This window comes from Sciurus vulgaris (assembly GCF_902686455.1).
Source record: "Sciurus vulgaris genome assembly, chromosome: 7".
NCBI classification, from domain to species: Eukaryota; Metazoa; Chordata; class Mammalia; order Rodentia; family Sciuridae; genus Sciurus; species Sciurus vulgaris.
The window spans coordinates 123,635,743-123,657,666 of record NC_136467.1 but is presented as its reverse complement, the minus strand read 5'-3'; the positions used below and the strand labels follow the sequence as shown (position 1 = coordinate 123,657,666).

Below are 21,924 nucleotides of genomic sequence, written 5' to 3'. Positions count from 1 at the left end.
AAAATATACCATTGTCAAGAAGTGGAATGGTAATAGGAGTTCAAGAAGAAAAGTTTATGAAAGAAAGGAATGAGCCCCAATTCATAAGAGATTATTTTAAATAGGTGGTGGTAGGTACCAAGTTGCTATGGTATTTGAATTCCCCTGGACTTTCAAAATGGCGATTATGTCTTATCTTAAAACATGAATGTTTTCAATGTACCAGGAACTACATACCTGAAAGAATTTTAATTGATAATGAAAAATTTTAGATGCCTACTTTGAAATACATGAAGTCTCCAGCACAGCAAAGGAAACATCCAACAGAGTTGGATGCAGAACAGCGTGTAGAACAGCAGAAAATATTTGCAAAACTATTCATCAAGGGATTAATTTCCAGAATATACAAACCGAGATTTGGAATCAACATGTATCCATGAATGGATTAATAGATTTTTTAAAGCCATATAGATAGATAGATAAATAAATAAATAAATAAATAAATATATATATATATATATATATAGAGAGAGAGAGAGAGAGAGAGAGAGAGAGGGAGTTGAGCCATAAAGAGGAATGAAATCCTGTTATTTTTGGCAATGTGGATGAACCTGGAGGACATTATGTTAAGTGAAATAAGTCAAACACAGAAAGACGAATATTACATGTTCTCATGTGGAAGCTAAAAAAGTTGATCTCATAGAAGCAGAGAATAGACTAGTGGTTACCAGAGACTTGGAAGGGAATAGGGGGATAGAGAGGATTGGTTCACAGTTACAAAAAAAGAGGATCATTAAGTTCTAGTGTTCTGGAGCATAATAGGGTGACAATAGTTATTAATTTATTGTATGTTTCAAAATAGCTAGAAGAGAGGACTTTGAATGCTCCCAATAAAAAATGAAAAATATTTGAAGTGATGAATGTGATAATTACCCAGATTTGATCATTGCACATCATATAAATGGGTCAAAATAGCATAGTGTTCCTTAGGAATATGTATACTCATCTCATGTCGATTTAAAAGTCTTACAAAATATGTGAGGGAGTACATACTTTTAAAAAATTATTACCCAGACTATAGGTGCAGAAATTTTAGACTTCTGACCTAAGCTATCCAGTATCCCCACCACAGCCCCCAACAGTCTCAATTCCCTCCTGTCTCCCCTCTCACCTCCGTGGCAAGGAAAGAGTATGTTTACAGCAAGGGTTGTCACAATTCCAACTCCTCCTCTTTCTGAGGTGTCCCCAGGAGCCAGTCCCCCAATTTTGCCCAAGGTAGAATCCACAGCAGCTTATAAGCAGCCTCCAGCATCAGCAATGTCAAGAAGAGGATCAGGAATATAAGGAAGGCCTTGTCCAAAGCACGTCGCAGGGGACCCCGGGGAGGCGAGGGACCCTGGGCAAATACCAGGAACACATCCCCTTCGTCCACATCACCTTCCTCCTCTGCCATTCTCACCCACGTACTGACAGCTGGCTAGATCAGTGGGCCTGGGATGGAAGCCCTGGCTCAGCACTGTCAGGATTAAAGGACATGGCTGTGGCAAGTCCTGCACCTGCCAGTCTTGACCCTAATTCCAGCACCCAAGAGAGAAAGGAGAAAAGGATCTCTGAATCTTAGGAGCAATTTTTCAATTATCCAGTGTCATGTGAAAGGACTACACTAAATGATTTCTCAACTCTGATCAGCTTTACCGTAGTATTATAATTCAGTGATTTGAAAACCGAGGGACCAACATAGAGACATTAAGTGCAACTGTCCATCATTCTGAGTCTAGGCTCAAGGGTCAGTCTCGGTCACCTACAGTGAGCAAGATGACCTAGTATGCTAGTGTAAGCTAGCATACTAGCTAACTTGACTGAAGAGTCAAGGAGCTACAGCCGCTTCCGGCTTTCTGGCCGGTACTCGCGGGGTTGGGTGGTCCCTGCTAAGCCACTGGGTGGGGATTCCAGGCCGTGAGGGCGCCGAGTCGGGCGGGGGGGGAGGGGGGGCGTCTCCAGTTCGCGCAGGCGTAATTCTCCCCGGTTCTGCGAGTGGCCGAGGGTGGGACTTTTAAAACCGAGCATATTCCCTAATTCTTGTTCCCCGCGGTCCTCGGGGAGGATTATAATTGGACTGCCTGAGCCCAAGGGAAAATAAGAAAGACTGTGATTGGTCAGCGGGGCGAGGGTGTGTGTTTGGGACTCGATTATTGGGAAATTTATAAGAAGGACTGAGATTTTTGCCTGCGGAGCCCTGTGATCCGAGCGGTCGCTGGTGGGGAAAGCCTGAAGGAAGTAAGTTGTTGGGGTACCTGAGTATATGCTAGTGAGGTGACTTAGTGGGACTCCTAGTTAGCCTGAGGAGTCTGGTCTCCGGAGAGACCAAGGTTCAAGGATTAGAGGATTGAAACTTTCAGTCCCAACCACCGATTTCAGGGAAGGGAGCGGGGCTGGAGATCGAGCTCTATAAAAACCCTTGAGACAACACGATTTGATGAGTTTTCGGGATGGAGAATTGTCGTTCCCAACTTCACAGGGACAGAAGCTCCCTGTCTCTGCTCCTTTCCAGACCTCGCCCTGTGCACCTTTTCGTGCGGCTATCTGTCTGTATTATAATACTTTGTAATAAACCAAGAAACGGGTGTCCTTAATCCTGTGAGCTGCTCTAGCGAATTAATTGAACCCAAGGAGAGGATTGTGGGAACCTGGGTTTGTAGCTGGTGGGTCAGAAGTATTGGTGATACTGCACTAACTTTCCATTGGTTCTGCAGGGGGTGGGGGCGCAGTCTTGTGGGACTGAGCCGTCACCCTATAGGATCTAACTCCAAGTAGTTAGTGTTAGAATTGAATTAAAAGACGCCCAATAGCTGGTCACCATGGCGCATGACTGTAATCCCAGCAACTCGGGAGCCGAGGCAGGAGAATAACAAATTCAAAGCCAGTCACCCACATGATCCCAAGGGTAATAGGTACACTACAGTGTACTGTTTTGTTAAGCTATGGCATTTGGCAAATTAGGTGTTTTTCTTTTCTTTTCTTTCCTTCTTCTTTCTTTTCTTTTTCCTTCCTTCCTTCCTTCCTTCCTTCCTTCCTTCCTTCCTTCCTTCCTGCACTTTTTTGTATTTTACTTCTTTATATTTTATTTAGAGAAAGGGTCTCATTGAGTTGCTTAGCGCCTTCGTAAATTGCTGAGGCTGGCTTTGAATTCTCAATCCTCCTGTCTTAGCCTCCTGAATCAATGGGATTACAGGCATGCACCACCTCAGCTCTTTTTTAATTTTTATTTTAAGATAGGGTTTTGTTAAGTTGCTGAGGCTGACCTCAAACTTGTGATCCTCCTGCCTTGGTTTCCCAAGTAGATGTGATTACCAGTGTATGCCACCCTGCCCAACTGGTTAGGTATATTTTCAATTTACAGTATTTTCAAATTCCAATGCATATAGAGGGATGAGACCCCCATTGTGTTATAGGGCGCAATTTAAGAACAGACCGATCACCACTGAGAAGTCCAAATTTGAGAGTCTTTATTAAGCCGACTGGCTGACTGTCTCACACAATGCCCCCAAAAAATGGCTATTGGGAGAACAGCCCCGACCACAGGGTTGTAGGGGTTCTTATACCAAAAATCACATTAATCTTAAGTGTCTGTTGCTATGATTCGAAATTACACATTAACATCATGAGATCATCAACAGGGGGGAAGTGGGTCAAATGACCCTTACTTAGGTACAAACTAAAGAATGGTTACCAACATCCACACAATCACTGTTCACATGGTACATTGTTTATGAGCAATAGGAATCAAAAGAGAGCAATTCTTTACTACATAAATGTTGCCATTGTGTATTATTAAACATGTCACACCAAGGAACTGATGATGGGCACAGAGGTGGGGTGTTCCCATGGGAGAAGCTTATTTCCTACATAACATGGAGTCTCAGAGCAAAATGGAATCTGTCTAGTCATTTCCCTTAGAGTCTTGCTTATAACATTCTCATGGAGTCAGATCTGTTAGCCCATAACAATTGTAAGAAAAGAAGCAACTATAAACAAGTTTAAGAGTAAGAGAAATTATTTAGTATAGGAAAATATTTCTCAGCCATCATGTCCAGTTGTGACCCTACTATGTAAGAAGGTATTGCATTCACATTGACTGAGAGGATGGACCTGGCAAGTTAATTATCTTTCTTCTTCCCTCCTTATTTATATTGCTCAAATTCTGCCTTGCATTCTAAACAAGGGTCCCTCTCTAGAGTCAGCAACAGATCAAGCCATAAATCTTCACAGCATTTGGTCATTTTTTTGTTTCAGTTACTGGACAAGAGATATGGAGACACGTTTCCCTAGGTTCTGAATAGAATTAGTTATCAACAACTGTTTAGATTACCATTGCATGTTGTTAGGCTGACTTCTAAAATGGTTCTCAGCAATCCCTACCTCGTGACATTATTCATGCCCTAAAATAATCCTCTCCCTTTGAGTGTGAACTGGACCTCATGACTTGTTTTCAACAAACAGAATATGCTAAAAATGATGGATCTCACTTCTGAGATTAAGATAAAGTTGTGGGCTGGGGAGATAGCCCAGTTGGTAGAGTGTTTGCCTTGTAAGCACAAGGCCCTGGGCTCAATCCCCAGTACCAAAAAAACAAACAAACAAACAAAAAAAAGTTGTAAAAAATATGACTCATTTTGCTGGTGCTCCCAGTTTTTGTTTTTGTTTTGTTGTTGTTTTGACTAGGGATTGAACCCAGCGGAGCTCTACCATTGAGCTATATCCAGTTCTTTTTATTTTATTTCTTCTTCTTCTTCTTCTTTTTTTTTTTTTTTTTTTTTTTTTTTTTTTCTGTGCTGGGGATTGGACCCAGGGCCTTGTGCATGCAAGGCATGCACTCTACCAACTGAGCTATATCTCCAGCCCCCTTTTTATTTTTTACTTTGAGACAGCATCTTGCTAAATTTCCAAGGCTAGCCTCAAACTTGAAATCTTTCTGCCTCAGACTTCTGAGTCGCTGGCATTGCAGACCAGCACCACCATGCCTGGCTTTATACTTGGCTTTGAAGAAACAAGCTACCATGTGGGAGAGGCTTACTTGGCAAGAAACTGAGTATGGCCTTAGGACAACATGCAATGAGGAATCCAGGCATAATAAGGAGGCTCTGATCCCCACCCCCACACTCCCCAACCTCTCCACCCATCAAGGTTTTAAGTTCTCCAGATAATTATGTTGCAACAACCAACTCCCCTCTAAGCTTGTAAGTAGACAGTCTAGCAACCTCTCAGGCCCAGAATGCCTGACTTTGTCTGCTGTGTAACCTTCCTGGGGTGGCAGTAGTAAGCACCTCTGCCATCTTTTACCAATAGAGCACTTATAGATTCACTGTGCATGAGCAGATCGTCCTGACAAGTGCAAACCTTGATGCTAGGGGGAGACAGAACATATGCAGAAATCCTGGACCATATGCAACAGCCACCAAGTGCGCCTGCACAAGATAGCAGCAGAGCCATAAAAGCTTTGCCTAAAGTCTTCTCTGAGAGCCAGTTCAAGAACCCTGTCCCTTGTGCTGTCTTCCTTGTGCTCAAGCATAAGACCCAATAAAGCCTCTTTTGGTTCATGACTTTTATCTCAAATTAAGAAAAAGAACACTTTCCTGATTGGCAACAGAGCTGAGACCCTCAATGCACCAACCCTTAAGGATCTAAATCCTTCCAATATTTAAGTGAGTTAAGAACAGATTCTTTCCCATTTGAGCTTTCAGACGAGATCTCTTGACTGCAGTTTTGTAAGAGCCAGTGAGAGATTGACCCAGAAGATCCAGCAAAAGATACACCCAGATTTCTGACACACTGAAACCATGAGATAACAAAGTCTGGGATTTTGTTTTGGTTTTGGTGCTGGGGATCAAACCCAGGCCTTACACATACTAGGCCAGCAGTCTACCACTGAGCTACATCACCAGCCTTTTTTTGTTTTGGTACAGGGATTACAAGTGTGTACTACTGCCCCCAGGGCATATCTGCTTTTTTATTTTTATTGTTTACTCATTTACTTTATTTACTTATTTAGTGCTGGGATCCAACCCAGGGCCTCACAGATACTAGGCAAGCACTCTACCCCTATGTTACACCCCTGGCTTCTGTGTTTTTTATCTAGAGGATATTGTGCCATAATTAATGTCACCTTTCTCCTGGTGGACTCATAAGTTATTTCCCATTTGTTATTATGATTAATAAAATTAATATCATGGAACACAAATTCTTGGACGAACAGTTGTTTTCTTACAGAAAAGATGAGGAAAATGCTAATTGGGTTAAAGTGGAAAAACCATGATGATTGTAAATTTTTTGAATATTACTACTATCTCCTTTCAAACATGTTCTTTCCTCAAATGTATTTCATTCAATCAGTTTTAAATTTTGGGAAAAAACTTTTGGTGAAATTATATTGTCTGTTAAATGAATTTTTAAAATCTTTTAATTATTTTAAAAAACTGATGTAATATTTGTACATATTTATGGGTTACAGTATAATCACTTGATCTGTTTATACAATGTGTAATGATCAAATCTGGGTAATTATCATTTCCATCTCATTAAATGTTTGTCATTTCTTTGTGTTAGGAAGTTTCAAACTCCTTTTTCTAGTTCTGTGTAAAATGTATAGTAAATTGTTGTGAACTATAATCGTGTTATGGTGCTACAGAACATTGGAATTTATTTTTCACTGGGCTAAACTGGTAGAGCACTTGTCTAGCATTCTTGCAGGCCCTGGGTTCCATCCCCAGTATTGAAAAAGAAAAAGAAAAAATCTTATTCTTCCTCTTTAACTGTGTTTTGGAACTTGTTATCCAACCTCCCTCTATCCCCTCTCCTAACCTCTAGTAACCCCCTCTTCTACTCTAATTCTATGAGATCAACTCTTAGCTTCCTCATATGGGTGAGAGCATGCCATATTTGTGTGCCTTTGCCTGGTTTATTTCACTTAAGGTCCTCCAAGTTCCACCTATCTTGCTGCATATGACAAAATTTCATTCCTTTTTATGGTTGAATAATATTCCATTGTGTGTGTGTGTGTGTGTAGATAGGTAGGTAGGTAGATAGATCACATTTTATTTATCATCATTGAACACCTCAATTAATTCTATATCTTGGTTACTGTGAATAGTGCTGCAGTCAACACTGGAGCACTTTGATATATTGATTTCATTTTCTTTGGATATATACCCACATCTTGTCCATAACCCAGTTGTGTCAGGGCAGTAGGGTAAGTTACAAGAAAGTATTTTTTAAAATGCCCAGAGGCAGCATGAGAGTCATATGATTTATTGGGGAAAGCTTACAAGAGATCAGTGACTGCTCCAAAAAGAGTTCAGGAGTGACAGGCTGACAGATAGCACCTCCATCCCTCACGACGCTTTCCCAAGCAATGCCTCCTTTCTCTCAGGGTGCTCTGTCCAGTAGGGCCCAGCTGGACAAGTGATACATATCTTCTCCACAGTGCTCTCAATTCTGTGCCTGTCCCACTCAGGGGTTTTATATGTGAGGCCTCAGAAGCAGTGACATCATCAGCATTAATGTGCTTAGTATGCTTATAGGACCTGCATCCCAAGGAGAAATTGTCCTTATGTAGATGCAAGAAAATAGCTTTCTACAGATAACACCAACTTTCCCTGTTTCCCAGGATGCATGAGAGAAAGTCAGTGTCCTTCAAGATAATATATATCTGAACATTCCTGCTCAGGATTGCTCTCAATGTTCCTTAATTTGGCTAGATTTTGGGGAACAGAAAGCGGATTCAGGAATGTGGTGTTTTATAGTCCCCCTTTTCTTTTTTTTTTTTTTTTTTTTTTTTCTTCTTTTTACTGCTGGGGATTGAACCCGGGGCACTTAACCACCAAGCCACATCCCCAGCCCTCTTTATTTTTTATCTTGAGACAAGGTCTTATTAAATTGCTTAGGGCCTCCCTTGATAGCTGAGGCTGGTCTTGAATTTGAGATCTTCTATCTCAGCCACTGGAACTGCTGGGATTAAAGGCATGCACCACCACACCCAGCTACATGGGGCCTTCTAAAATGTGGGGCTAAAAGCAGGTCTCCTCTTGTGCAGGTAGAAGAGCAGTACTAGGATTAGTTCATCAATCGTTAAATTTTTTACATGCATGCTCCCTAAAAACATTTTGGAAAGCCAGGTGCTATGTGACTCATGCCTGTAATCCCTGCTACTTTGGAGGCTGAGGCAGGAGGATTGCAAGTTCAAAGCCAGCCTCAGCAATTTAGCAAGGCCCTAAACAATTTATCGAGACACTGTCTCAAAATAAAACATAAAAAAAAAACGCTAGGAATGTGTTCAGTGGTTAAGCACCCTTGGTTCAATGCCTGGTACCAAAACATACATACATAAATACATAATTTGCTTTTCAAACTCTTTTTTTTTTTTAATGGTAACACTCTTAAGTGCTTAAATTTTTCTTCTGGGCTAAGGGTATAGCTAGATCAGTAGCACAGCATGTGCTTAGCATGCAAGAGGTCTTGTGTTCAATACCCAGTACCAAACAAATTTCTTCTATATTGAACCATTAATAGCACAAATTGATCAAAATCAATAATATTATAACTTTTTATAAATAACTAACATAAATACAAGATTTATACAAGAAATACATCTTCTAGTCAGTTTTCAACTGACTGGTGTGTCATTTGATCATATTGCTCAATGAGACAGTATTCAGTATCAATTTTCTGAATTTTTTCTTTTTTCATCGATATAAGGGCTGAGTCCTTCCTCACGTAAAAAACTGGCAACAGAAAGATTTTTATTCTATCAATGACACTCCCTTCTTTGAACTCCTTCTGAAGCATATGTCAAGAATCACATTGTGAGCTATCATTAAAATTATTTTTAATGATATTTAAACTGACAACTCAATTAGATTCTCCTACAACATCACTGAAAGCAAAGAATCTGGAAACCACTTGACTTGCTACGGGCTCATTACTCAATCATTAGAATCATTCACTTTCAAAAACAGCATTTCCAATATTTCAAATTGCACTTTTGTTTGGCAACCCAGGTGTTTTTACATTTTTCTACCTTGGAAGAATGGGGCAATGGAAGTCGAGAAGAAATATGAGATCTACAGAACAATTCCCAGGCAAATCAATTTTAGGAAAAGGAGTAAGAGAAATACAGGATAATATAGCACCAGGTGGGATGGCGCAGGCCTGTAATACCAGCCACTCGGGAGGCTGAAGCAGGACAATCACAAGTTTCAGGCCTGCCTCAGCAACTTAGGGGGACCCTGTCTCAAAATAATAATAACAGAAGGCTGTGGATATAGCTCAGTGGTAGAGTACCTCTGGGTTCAATCTCCACGTCCCTACAGCCCCCAAGAAAAGAAAGAAAGAAATAGAGGATGTGCAAATGGTTACCTTCATGACTGGCATACCCTATACCTCTTGTGAAGTACTTTACCCCTTGGAGTTTGCACCTCTAGCTTGAAGAGCACTGGACTAGGGAAGTGCAGCATCATTTCCAGGCAAACAGGTGTTACTGAGGTGTCCCATACATTCAAAGTGAGTGTGTAGTTTTCTTCCCTCCTCGTGTGTTCCCCTGTGTGAGTGCAATGGCAGTGTTTAGAGACTGAGGGCTTTGCCAAGAGCTCTGAGAAAGGTTGAAGTACCAATGATACTGCCGTTTACCGGTGAGTTCTGCTTCCTCAGGTGCTTCCTCAGGTATAACAATCAGAGAAGCACACGGAGGCACGCATATATTAAGGAAATTTTATTTAAAAATAGTAACACAGACTTCTCTGGGGAGGGAGAAAGGGGCCATGACGGATGTTCTGGAATCCGAAGAAGCGAGCATGCCCTGCAACTCTTATAGATTAGGGTCTCCTGTGTCCTGTTCTCTCCCCCTTATCTCTTTCCTTACTGCCTACTGACTAGACCCAGGAGTTGCCAGTGACATGGCAAAAAAGTAAGAAGCAGATAGCAGGGGAAGGGCTGATGGGAGGATTCAGGCAGGTAGGGACCTAGGGGGCATTAATTAGCAATTCCCTGCCTGCAGCTTTTTTGGGGGGAAGGAGTAGTTAGGCAGGTAACCTTGGTGATCAAAATGGCACTGGAGACACTGATATTCCAATCTCCCAGGGGTGGTCTCCAACTTCCTAGACTCAGATGACCTTCATTCCTGGATTCGGCCAGATTCCCTATTCTACACTGTCTGTCCTCAATCCTGACTTCACCAAGAGATACCAGGCCATATGCAAAAATTATGTCAGGAGTATTGATGGAAGCCAGGTAATAAGACCGGGGCTAACACAGGTCTTAAGGATGACATGTCCAAGTGATCACACAGTGAGAAGAGGAACTGGGCACAGAGGCTCATGCCTGTGATCCCAGTGATTTGGGTGGCAGAGGCAGGAGGATCACAAGTTTCAAGGTCACCCTTGGAAACTTAGTGAGGCCTTGTCTCAGAAAAAAAGAAAGAAAGAAAAGCTGGGAATGTAGCTCTGTGACAGAGCTCCCCAGGTTCAATCCCTCGTAACACACACACACACACACACACACACACACACACACGCACGCCATGGAGCATGATTGTGTTTCTCTATCCCCTCACCCACTCACTCTCAGTCTTATTGATCTCAAAAACCCAGTTAAAAGCCAGAATACCCTCACATGACTGTCCAAGGACAAAATACACATAGGATAAAATTAGTGAGGAGTCACTGAAAAAGCAAATTCCCTTAGCGTGTTACTTACCATGATTGCCGATCTCTTCTACCTCTGTGTTCTCTCTTTTTTAGTTATCAATGGACCTTTATTTTTATTTATTTATCTGCGGTGCTGAGAATGGAACCCAGTGCCTCACACATGCTAAGCAGGTGCTCAACTGCTGAGCTACAAACCTAGCCCTCCTCTGAAGAGTTTTTTATGGGTATCCATATGAGACATGTAATACTTGGTACAAAGATGACTGGCTAACTATGCTTCCTTCAGTTCAAGTGCAGTGCTCACCAGGAAAAGAAAAATACTGTTTTATTTTGTTTTTTTTGAGACTTTTTTTTTTTTTGGCTAAATTGCCCAGGCTGGCCCTGAGCAATTGGGATTACAGGAGTGAACCACCACATCTAGCTCTAGCTTCATTTCTTTGAATCTAAAAGTAGTTGGAAACTCTTTATTTTTGCTTAAGCTTGAGAATGAGGTATTCGAGTTTATCTCTCCTCATGTCCCAAACCTCCCTAAAGGGACAGTAAGGAAGTAAAAAAGGCACAGACCTACAGGGACATACATAACAGGAGAAGGAAAAAAAAAAAAAAAAAAAAAAAAAACTGAACCCATTTTAGAGACCCCAGGGAAAAAAAAGAGAATATGAGAAGAGAAAAGACAACATCAGATAAGAAAGGACAACTTTTAGAAGGAGAGAGCTGACAGAGTGAGAGAAAAGTGATAACCAACTTCACCCACCCATCAGAGAAAACAAAACCTTAGGTGGGAGAGTTGTTGCTCGGCAACAAGAAGCAGGCTGACTGGGGCTGTGGGGCTGAGGATGCAGCTCAGTAGTAGAGCTCTTGCCTGGTATGCATGAGGCCCTGTGTTGATCTACAGCATCACAAAAAAAGAAAAAAAAAAAAAGGGAAAGAAAAGCAAGCCCATTCTGAAGGCAGAACTGGGGGATGGCCCCATTTCTTTTGAAAGCAGGAGTGCCATGCTGTAATAGGAGGATGGACTTAAAAGTTCTGAAGGAACTAAGATGCCGCAGAACTAGTCACCTGCCCCCATGTGTGATGACCAGGCGGCACTCCCTTCACCCCACCTTGTCACATAGGAGAAGTGGGTGGGACAGGCCAAACCAGACACATTCTGGCTTTGGGGACACCAAACCCAGCCGAAAGACAGATTAAGGCACCATACTAAAAACAGGGAACTTGGTGAAGATGTGCCATGCAGTGAAGCCTTCTATGAGCCCCTTTTCCCACTGGTTTCCAGAAGGTTGGCAATCTATCTTTACCCCCTAATATTCTGAACCTCTGAGGAACTGACTCGCTTTCGAAAAAATACCTACGGGAGCTGGGTGCAGTGGGGCGGAACGCCTATAAATCCCAGCAACTCCAGAAGCTGAGGCAGGAAGGATCCCAAGTTTGAGGCCAGCCTGGGCAATTTAGCAAAATGCAGTCCGGGGGAAAAAAAACAAACAGAGAAAATACCTTCGAACTTCGAATATTGATATTTGGGTGTAATTCTTAGAAAAAAAATAGAGTAGCCAGGTTCTTTCTTAATCCCATTACAGTGAGAGCCACTAGGTTTCTGCCCAGGTGCCAGAGCAGCCCATCAGTTTGTTGGTGGCTCTCTCTTAAGTATGAGTCTTCAATTAAGGACCACCAGATATTTGAGGAAGACTTCAGACAGGAGCAAAAAAAAACAAAATTAAATGTAAAAATCAAGATGGAGGAGACAGATAGGATGCAAACACTTTGAACCAACTACAGTGAAATTCCTCATAGGTAAGAGTGACAGAAGAACAGGATATTAGGAGAAACCAACAAGGAGAAGTGTAAGATCAACAGTAAATGGGAAAGGAAAACTTAAGCTTTTTTTTCAGTACCAGGGATTGAACCCAGGGGGGCTTAACCAATGAACCACATTCCCAATCCTTTTTATTTTTTATTTTGAGACAGGATCTTGCTAAGTTACTTAGGGCCTCACTAAGTTGCTAAGGCTAGCTTTGAACTTGCCATCCTTCCTCAGCCTCCCCAGCTGCTGAGGAGGCACTACTGTAGCCAGCTTAATGTCACTTTTAAGATCCAAATTTTACTTCTTGTTACAGAAAGAAGCTACTGGCATTTAAAAAACAATAGGTGTCCTGGAATCCAATACTCCATGCTTTAGGCATGGGATAAATTTCATGTGTTCATTTTTCTTAAAAAAGAAAAAAAAAAAAAAAAAAGCACCTATAGGCCCAGCACTTAGAAGGCTGAGTTAGGAGAAATGCTTGAGCCAGGAGTTTGAGACCAGCCTGGCCAACAAAGCATGACCCTATCTTCACCTGATCTTGGTCAAAAGGCCAAGAAATGAGAAGGATGGAGACCTCATTGCAAAACAAAAACACAAAACAAAAGTTGCCCTCATAATACTTAGATCAAAAACAACAAACAAAAGGCACTTATCCTTTATTTTCCTCTAGAAAAGGACAGAAGCCATTAAACAAAGTGTAAGGGATCCCAGGAAAACCACCCTGGACACAGGAAATCACATAAGGGAATTTATTAAGCAAACAAAGTGTCTCCCTGCAGGGTAAAAGAGAAAATGAGAGGAAAAGAGAAAGGAAAGAGAAAGGGCACGAGCTAGAGAGAGTGGAAAGCCAGGAGGATAGAGAAAGTGAGTAGGAGAGAGAGAGTGATGAGAAAAGATGGTGGGGTAGCTACAGTAAAGCAGTTGCCAGGCTAACAGGGGACCAATATTGGAGAAGAATACTTGCAAGCTGACTGATGAACCAATAGCTAGCTATGTTCACAGATTGACAAGTGGTTGTGAGGCGGGGAAAATGGCTGCACCGGAAAGGTCGGGGGGAGCAGCTTTGTACATTACACAAAGAAATGCCAATATCTCTTGAGAAAGTACCATCCTGCTAGTCCTTTTTTTTTTTTTTTTTTTTTTCGGTACTGGGGATCGAACTCAGGGCTTTGTGCTTGTGAGGACAAGCACTCTACCAGCTGAGCTATCTCCCCAGCCCCGCTAGTCCTTGTTTAAGAACTATATTGATTTGACACAGCAACTAATTTACACAATAATATTTCCCATTGGATCAATAACATAGATGCAAAATCCCAAAGATCTGAAGGTACACCCTGTTGTCCCTTGTCCCCAGCCATCCTGTGCCCCCCTCAAGAGCCAAACCCTCTGACTTGTTTCCTATGCATCTTTCCAGAGAGCAGCAATTTACTGTAAAGTTAATGAAGCTTCTGCATCAGAGTTCCTTTCTTGTTCAGGTCCTCCCTAAGGCCCTGCACCTAATTCTGTGTTTGTACATTTTGTATTTTTTTCCTTACAAAGGTTTTTGATTAGTCTGATGGGTGAAAAATAATATATCATTGTTATTTTAATTTCCACTCCTTAAGTTATGAGTGAAATTTAGCATATTGAAAAACCATTCAAACTACCTTTCCAAACATCTTTTGTCCATTTTCTCTTGTTATCTTATTCTTGTTGATCTGAAAAAGTTGTTTTGTTTCGTTTGGTACCAGGGATTGAACCCAGGTGCACATAACTACTGAGCCACATCCCCAGTCCCTTTTTGTATTTTATAAGAGACAGGATCTCACTGAGTTGCTTAGGGCCTCTAGGTCCTTGCTAAGTTGCTGAGGCTGGCTTTGAACTCACATTCCTCTTGCCTCAGCCTCCTAAGCCGCTGGGATGACAGGTGTGCGCCACCACGCCCTGCTAGCTCATTCTTCTATGGGTCAGCATTATGGGTTGGGCTCCCACAGGCATTTCTTTTCATCTCAGCAAGATTTTTGTGGTCAGCTGCTGATCAGCTAGACAGCTGTGCTTCTAGAGGTTGCTGGGATGACAAGGTGTGCCTGGATGGAGAGCTAAGTGCACAGGTTTTCCTTAGGGCCAGGCTCAGAGCCAGCACAGTGCAGCTCTGCCTCATTCAACGGACCAATCCAAGTCACAAGGCTAACCCAGATTCAGGAAGTGCAGAAACAAGCTGGGCATGGTGGCACACACTCTAGTCCCAGCTACTTGGGAGGCCAAGGCAAGAGAATCATGAGAACCCAGGAGCACTGACCAGCATGGGCAACATAGCAAAACCCATCTCAAAAGAAAAACAAAAGGTGAGGGGATGGAAAAACAAACAAACCACCTTTTGGTGGGAGTTTTAGGAGACAGGTGTGAACGGTGGTAACATGAGGTTAAGGGAATAATTCTATAAAATGGGCCCACTGTGCTGACCCCTACTTGTTTTCTTTCCCAAGAGGCAATTTACCTGTACCTCTGCGTGGCCTAAGTGGACAGGCTGCATCTCAGCAAACTACCTTCTAACTTTAGGAGAAATGCAGGCCCAAGATGATGTGGATAAGAGGAACGCAAATTACTCTGAACAGGAAGGCTTTTGTGACCAGATCCTGAAACTCAGGGAAATAAGGATAATTCCTTCTAACCATAAAATCTGTAAGAATACATGGTTAAGAATCCAATTAGAGCCAGGTGCAGTGGAGCACCCCTGTAATCCCAGCAGCTCAGGAAACTGAGGCAGAAGGATCAAGAGTTCAAAGCCAGCCTCAGCAAAAATAAGGTGCTAAGCAACTCAGTGAGACGCTACCTCTAAATAAATTACAAAATAGGGCTGCGGATGTGACTCAGTGATTGAGTGCCCCTGAGTTCAATCCCCAGGACCCCTCCCCACATACATAAAAAAGGAATCCAATTAGAACCAGTCAGTATGAACCAAGGTGACCTAGAGTTGCTATGGCAGTAAGTGCTTGGAAGTCTGATGTCATCTTGCTGTCAGTCAGAAGTTAAGAGGTGGATCTGGGTGGGACTCTGGAAAATTCTCCGGGATACCCAATACTACTGAAGTGCAGGAGAGGCACATTATCCCTCTCCTCTCTGAGAGGACCCATTCTCTCCCTCAAGAGTGTCCCCCTCCCCTTTTCATATCCCTTCAATAAACTCATTCCTGTTACTCTGAGTGACATGTCTGAAATCTTTCTGACTTGATCGCAAGAATTGGGGTTTGAAGTGTGTGTGGGGGGGGCAGTCTTTGCACTGCCTCAGTTTTCTGAAGGCCCCAGCTCTGTAACAGGAGTACAATGGCTGCTTTGGCACATTAGCAGGAACTGTCTAACACCTAAACAAACTGAAGTCTTGGAAGAGCAAGCAAGAGAGAGCCTGCAACCGGGGGTTCATAAAAGACCCACAAACATCCCACAACAGCAAAAGTCCATCTGAACATCGGCCACATCCCAGAGGAAACCAAAACCACTACCAGTTTGTGCCTTTAAGTAAAGGAATTTCACCCCCTACCCTCCCCCTGCTTCTGGCTTTGATCAGGAGGGCAGGGAGTCAAACACCGAGGAAGGCAGCAAAGAAACACACTCGCTGCCAGTTACCCCCCAAGCAGGTGCCCATGTCAAGCCAGTCTTAGCTGGATGAGAAAGGAAACTTAATTCAAAGTGTAGGAGGTTTTTGTGTGTTTGTGATGGTAGTGGTGCTGGGATTGAACCCAGGGCCTCCAGTAAACTAAGCAAGTGCTCTACCCTGAGCTATGCCCAGGGCTGATTTACTGATGGGTGGGGGGTGGCCAGGGGCTCCAAACTGCTATTTGATTGCAATCTACAAGTCCACAGGTTCAAAGTCCTGCTATAGATGGGAAACAATGACAGGTTTTAGAGTAACCTGGGAAATGCTTCCTAAGGAGACAACTTGAAGCAGGAGAATGTCCCAGCATTGCAGGTAGAGGAAGCAGGTACTACAAAAGCCCAGAGACGGGAAGACCTTGACTTTGTCAGGCACTGGTTTTCTTTCTTCTTTTCTTTAAACCACAATTCATGGAGTAAAAAATACATTGTAGGATGGAGGGTGTAGCTTAGTGGTAGAGCATTTTCCTAGCAAGACTTTGGCCCTGGGTTCAATCCCCAGCACTGAAAAATAAATGAATATAAGAGTTTCTGCCTTGCAAGCACAAGGCCCTGGGTTCAATCCCCAGCACCGCAAAAAAAAAAAAAAAAAAAAAAAAAATTTCATGAAAAACTCCTTCTGCATAAAATATTAAAATGCATTTTTGTTTTTTTCTTTTTTTTTCCTCTTTTTTGGGGGGTGGAGGGTGGGGAGAGGTACAGGGAATTGAATCCAAGCGTACTTTACCACTGAGCTACATCCCCAGCCTTTTAAAAATATTATTCTGAGTTGCTAAAATGTCCTTCTGAATCTCTTGACTTATAGGCATGTGCCACCATGCCCAGCTCGAAAAAGAATATTTTTAAATTAAAAAAAAAATTTTTTTTAGATGTTGATGGACCTTTATTTTATTCATTAAAAAAATTTTTTTTTAGTTGTAGAGGACACAATACCTTTATTTTGTTTGTTTATTTATATGTGGTGCTGAGGACTGAACCCAGTGCCCCACACATGCTAGGCAAGAGCTCTACCACTGAGCCACAACCTCAGCCCCTATTTTAAAAATATTAGGGGTTGGGGATTTAGCTCAGCGGCAGAGTGCTTGCCTCACAAGCACAAGTCCCTGGGTTCAATCCCTAGCACCAGGGTGTCACTAAGTTGCTTAAGGCCTTATTATTTAAATGGCTGGGGCTGGCCTCAAACTTAAGAGCCTCCTGTCTCAGCCTCCTCATTTGCCACCTGACCTGGCCTTTGTATTTTCTTTATCATCAGGTTACTGAGAGATAATTTACATACAATAAAATTCATTTTTTTAAGTTGTTGATGGGCCTTTATTTTATTCATTTCTTTGTATGTGGTGCTGAGAATCGAACCCAGTGCCTCACACATGCCAAGCAAGCACTCCACCACTGAGACACAACCTCAACCCCAAAATACATTCTTTTTAAATAAAGAGTTCTATGTGCTTTGATGAATGTACCCAATCATGTGCATCATCAGAATCAAGATGGACAGCTTGTCCAGTCCCTGAAAGTTCCCTTCTGCCTCTTTGTAGTCAATCCCCTCCCCCAACCTGCAACCTGCTGATTTCTCTCCTTACAGAGTTTTTAGACTTTTCTTGATGTGTCTGTCTAGAGATGTATTGATTTTTTCTTTCCTTTTTGTTAGATGTTAATTGATTTAATGATCATTTTAAAGAACAAGCTCTTATTTATCATTGATGTTTCTCTTTTTCTGTTCTCAAGTTTATTGATTTCTGCTCTAATCTTTCTTATTTCTTCTCTTATTGGATTTAGTTTGTTCTTTTCTGATTTGTTAAAGTATAAGATTTAATCACTGATTTGAAACTTTTCTTATTTTCTAATGTAATGTTTAAATTCCCATTTAAGGGCTGGAGATGTGACTCAGTGGTAGAGCACTTGCCCAGCATGTGTGAGGCCCTGGTTTCACTTCCCAGCACTGAAAAAAAAAATCCATTTAAGTACCATCTTGGCTATGTCTCACAAAGTTTTGTGTGTTGTGTTTTCATTTTTATTCAATTCAAAGTATTTTCTAATTTCCCTTGTGACTTCTTTGACCCATGGCTTATTTAGACATGTGTTGCTTAACTTGCAATTATTTGGCAGATTTCCCAGACATTTTCTGGTATTGATTCTAATTTAATTCAGTTGTGGTCAGAGAATATCCTTTTTATTATTACAATTATTTTAAATTGATTGAACTTGGTTTTATGGACCAGAATATGATCCAGCATATGACAAATGCTCCACGTACTCATGAAAAGAATGTATATTCTGTTTTTGGATGAAATTCTCTGTAAATGTCAATTCAGTCAAATTCGTCGATAGTGTTTTCAGGTCTTCCATATCCTCAACTGATTTTATGTCTACCCATTTTGTTGATTGCTAAGACAGGAGTGTTGAAGTCTCCTATACTTCTGGATTTATCTGTTTTTCCTTCTGTTCCGAGTTTTATCAAATGTTTTTGTTTGTTGTTAGTTTTTTTGCATTTTTGGTTTTTGTTTTTGTGTGTGCGTGTGGTACTAGGGGTATTTTACCATTGAGTTACGTCCCCAGTCCTTTTTATTTTTTATTTTGAGATGGGGCCTCACTAAGTTGCTGAGGCTGACCTTAAACATGATCCTCTGGCCTCACCCTCCCAAATTGCTGGGATTACAGGTGAGTGCCCTGCATCCAGCTCTGTTTCTTCATCTCCGTGGTAATTACAAGGCTGTGTTCACTTGTGGGGGAAAAAAATCAAGTTGTATACTTATGATATGTTTGCCTTGGGTATACATGTTATACTTTAATAAAAAATTCCAATGAAGAAACTGAAGAACAAAAAGTCACATCATTTTATAGGACATTTTACAAAAATAACAGATCACTGGTACCTACTTTTATCTCCATTCCTGTCTGACTGAGGACTCCATGTGACCCAGATGAGTAGTGCCAGTCATCCGCAAACCATTCGAGCCCTCCAAACTGAGGCTGTAGACATTTGAGTTAAAAAGCCTTCATGTTAAAATGAAAAAATAATAACAACCCAATCACTAAATGGGCAAATAAACTCAACGGACACTTCTCAAAAGAAATACAAAGGCCAACAAATATATGAAAAAATGTTCAACATCTTTAGTCATCTGAGAAATACAAATCAAAACCACACTGAAGGCTGGCACAGTGGTACAGGCCTGTAATCCCAGCACCTCCGGAGGCTGAGGCAGGAGAATCAAAGCCAGCCTCAGCAATTTAGTGAGGCCCTAAGCAACTCAGTGAGACCCTATCTCTAAATAAAATGTTAAAAGGGCTGGGGATGTGGCTCAGTGGTTAAGCGCCCCTGGGTTCAACCCCCAGTATCAATACAAAACAAAACAAAACAAAACAAACAAAAACACTGTAATTCTAACATTCAATTAGAAAAGCAGTCATCAAGGATAACAACAATAGTAAATGCTTGCAAGGATATGGGGGTTGGGGAGTTCAGGGTGAGAAAGGGACTCTTATACACTGTTGGTGGAATTGGAAATTAGTACAGCCACTATGGAAATTAGTTAGGAGTTCCCTCAAAAGACTAGGAATGGAACCACCATATGACTAGCTATTCCACTCTGTTATTTATCCTAAAGGATTAAAAGTCAGCACACTATAGAGATGCATGTATACCCACATTCATAGCAGCACAATTCACAATAGCTGACCTAGGTATCTGTGAACAAATGAATGGATAAAGAAAATGTGGTATGTGTACACAATGAATTTTTTTTTTTTTTTTTTTTTTTTTTTTTGGTACCAGGGATTGAACACAGGGGCACTTAACCACCCAGTCACATCTCCAACCCTTTTTTAGATTTTACTAGAGACAGGGTCTCTCTGAGTTGCTCAGGGCCTTGTTAAATTGCTGAGGCTGTGTTTGAACTCATGATCTTCCTGCCTCAGCCTCCAGTCACTGGGATTACAGGTGTGAGCCAATTAATCCACCCAGCACACGATGAAATCTTTTTTTTTTTTTTTTGGTGCTGGGGATTGAACCCAGGGCCTTGGGCTTACAAGGCAAGCACTCTACCAACTGAGCTATCTCCCCAGCCCCTACAATGAAATCTTATTGAACCATAAAGAAAATCAAAATAATGCCATTTGCAGGAAAATGGATGGAACTGGAAAGCAATATGCTAAGCAAAATAAGTGACTCAAAAAAAATCAAGGTTTTGTTGTTGTTGTTTGCAGTACTGGAGATTGAACCCAGGCGTGCTTTACCACTGAACTACATCCCCAGTTCTTTTTATTTCAGACAGGGTCTTGCTAAGTTGCTGAGGTTTGCCTTAAACTTTCGATCCTCCTGCCTCAGCCTCCCAAGTCACCAGGATTATAGGCCTGAGCCACTGCACCTGGTTAAGGATCATATGTTTTCTCTCATATGTGGAAGCTAGAGAGAAAAAAGGAAAAAGGGGGATCTCAAGAAAATAGAAACGAGACCAGTAGGGTAGACAAAGGGGGTCGGGGGAGGGAGGAGGGGAGGGCAAGGGGAGGTACTGGAGAATGGAATTGATCAAATTATGTGCATGTAAAAATATGCCACAACGAAACTCACTATTCTGTATAATTATTATGCACCAATTTTTTTTTTTTTTTTTTTTTTTTTTTTTAAAGCCCTCATGGTGTTCCCTACATCAGATACCAAGTGGATCAGAAGCTAGCCAGGTCCTGCTGGAATTCCTGACCTACTGTTTTGTGAGAAAGTATAAAATGGTTGCCACTTTAATATGCAACATTTTGGAGCCATTTGTTACACAGCAATAGATAATCAAAACTACAAACCAGGACGTTCTGGTGACATTTAGACTGTGCCTAAAAAGAACCAGACAAAAGTATGTGTGGTCTGGAAGAAAATATGCATTTTTGAATTTTTAAAAATCTTTGAAAAGTACAAACTATAGGCATTTTTTTCCTCTAGTCATAATTATACCCTTCAAAAGCTGAAGGAAAGAGAAATGCCCCAAACCACACCTCCAGATCAGGTGGATTCTGACCCAACCCAGCACATGACGACAAGCAGGGACCAGATTTCATTGACTTTTTTTGGCGGGGGTTCAAGTCTGGCGCCTCTTGTTTAAAGTCAGGTTGGATAAACTCATTTTATTCTTGTCTTAAAAATTAGTTCCTGTAAGGAAGGAAAATATTTTATAGAGTCTTCTCCATATAGTGCTAACACATTTTTTTTTCCTAAAGAAATCTGAAGGTAGGGAAAGGACGGTGAGGTTAGCAGTCAAGAACAAGGGTTGGAATCCTACCTCTGTCATACTGTGTGGCCCTGGAGAAGTTATTCAACCTCTCTCAGCCTGTGCTCCCTCATCCCTAAAAAGTGAGCCTACCTTCAAGGATTGCCTTAAGGAAAATGAGGTGATGTATATAAAAGTACATCACATATTGCCTAGCATATCACTGACACTCAAAAATAGCTTGGTTTTATTTTCCTGCATTGGCAGGTGGTTCCAACCAGTGTTATGATTCAAAGTCCAATGTGGAGCTGGCAAAATAGCTGGCTCAGTGGCTCACCATGTCCCCTCTTCCATTCCTTCTGCCACTGATCTAGGTCCTAGAGAGAGAAGTTTTGTTTTGATACTGGAAATTGAACCCAGGAATTCTTTACCCCCTGAGCTGCATTTCCAGCCCTTTTTATTTTTTATTTTTTTAATATTTAGGTTTTTTTTTTTTTTTTAGTTGTCAATGGACCTTTATTTTGTTTATTTATAAGCAGTGCTGAGAACTGAACCCAGTGCCTCACACATGCTAGGCAAGCCCTCTACCACTGAGCTACAACTCCAGCCCTGCTTATTTT

The 21,924-nt window shown here is 41.6% G+C and overlaps 2 protein-coding genes and 1 long non-coding RNA gene across 3 annotated transcripts in view; 1 reads left to right on the top strand and 2 right to left on the bottom strand.

Annotated features, from left to right (window-relative positions):
• Positions 1-21,924, bottom strand: part of LOC306665610 — a 42,060-nt gene that overhangs the window by 1,873 nt on the left and 18,263 nt on the right. The window lies entirely within an intron of this gene.
• On the bottom strand, positions 1,190-1,432 carry SMIM40 (small integral membrane protein 40; the record flags this gene model as incomplete). Its single annotated transcript, XM_079147497.1, has 1 exon — positions 1,190-1,432. One exon carries the CDS (start codon positions 1,430-1,432, stop codon positions 1,190-1,192), a length of 243 nt encoding a protein of 80 aa, XP_079003623.1.
• KIFC1 (kinesin family member C1) overlaps positions 2,221-21,924 on the top strand; it is a 54,893-nt gene continuing 35,189 nt past the window's right edge. The window contains exon 1 of the mRNA XM_079147222.1: positions 2,221-2,256. Within this exon, the coding sequence (XP_079003348.1) occupies position 2,256 (1 nt within the window). The 5' untranslated portion in view covers positions 2,221-2,255. The remainder of the gene's footprint in view (positions 2,257-21,924) is intronic.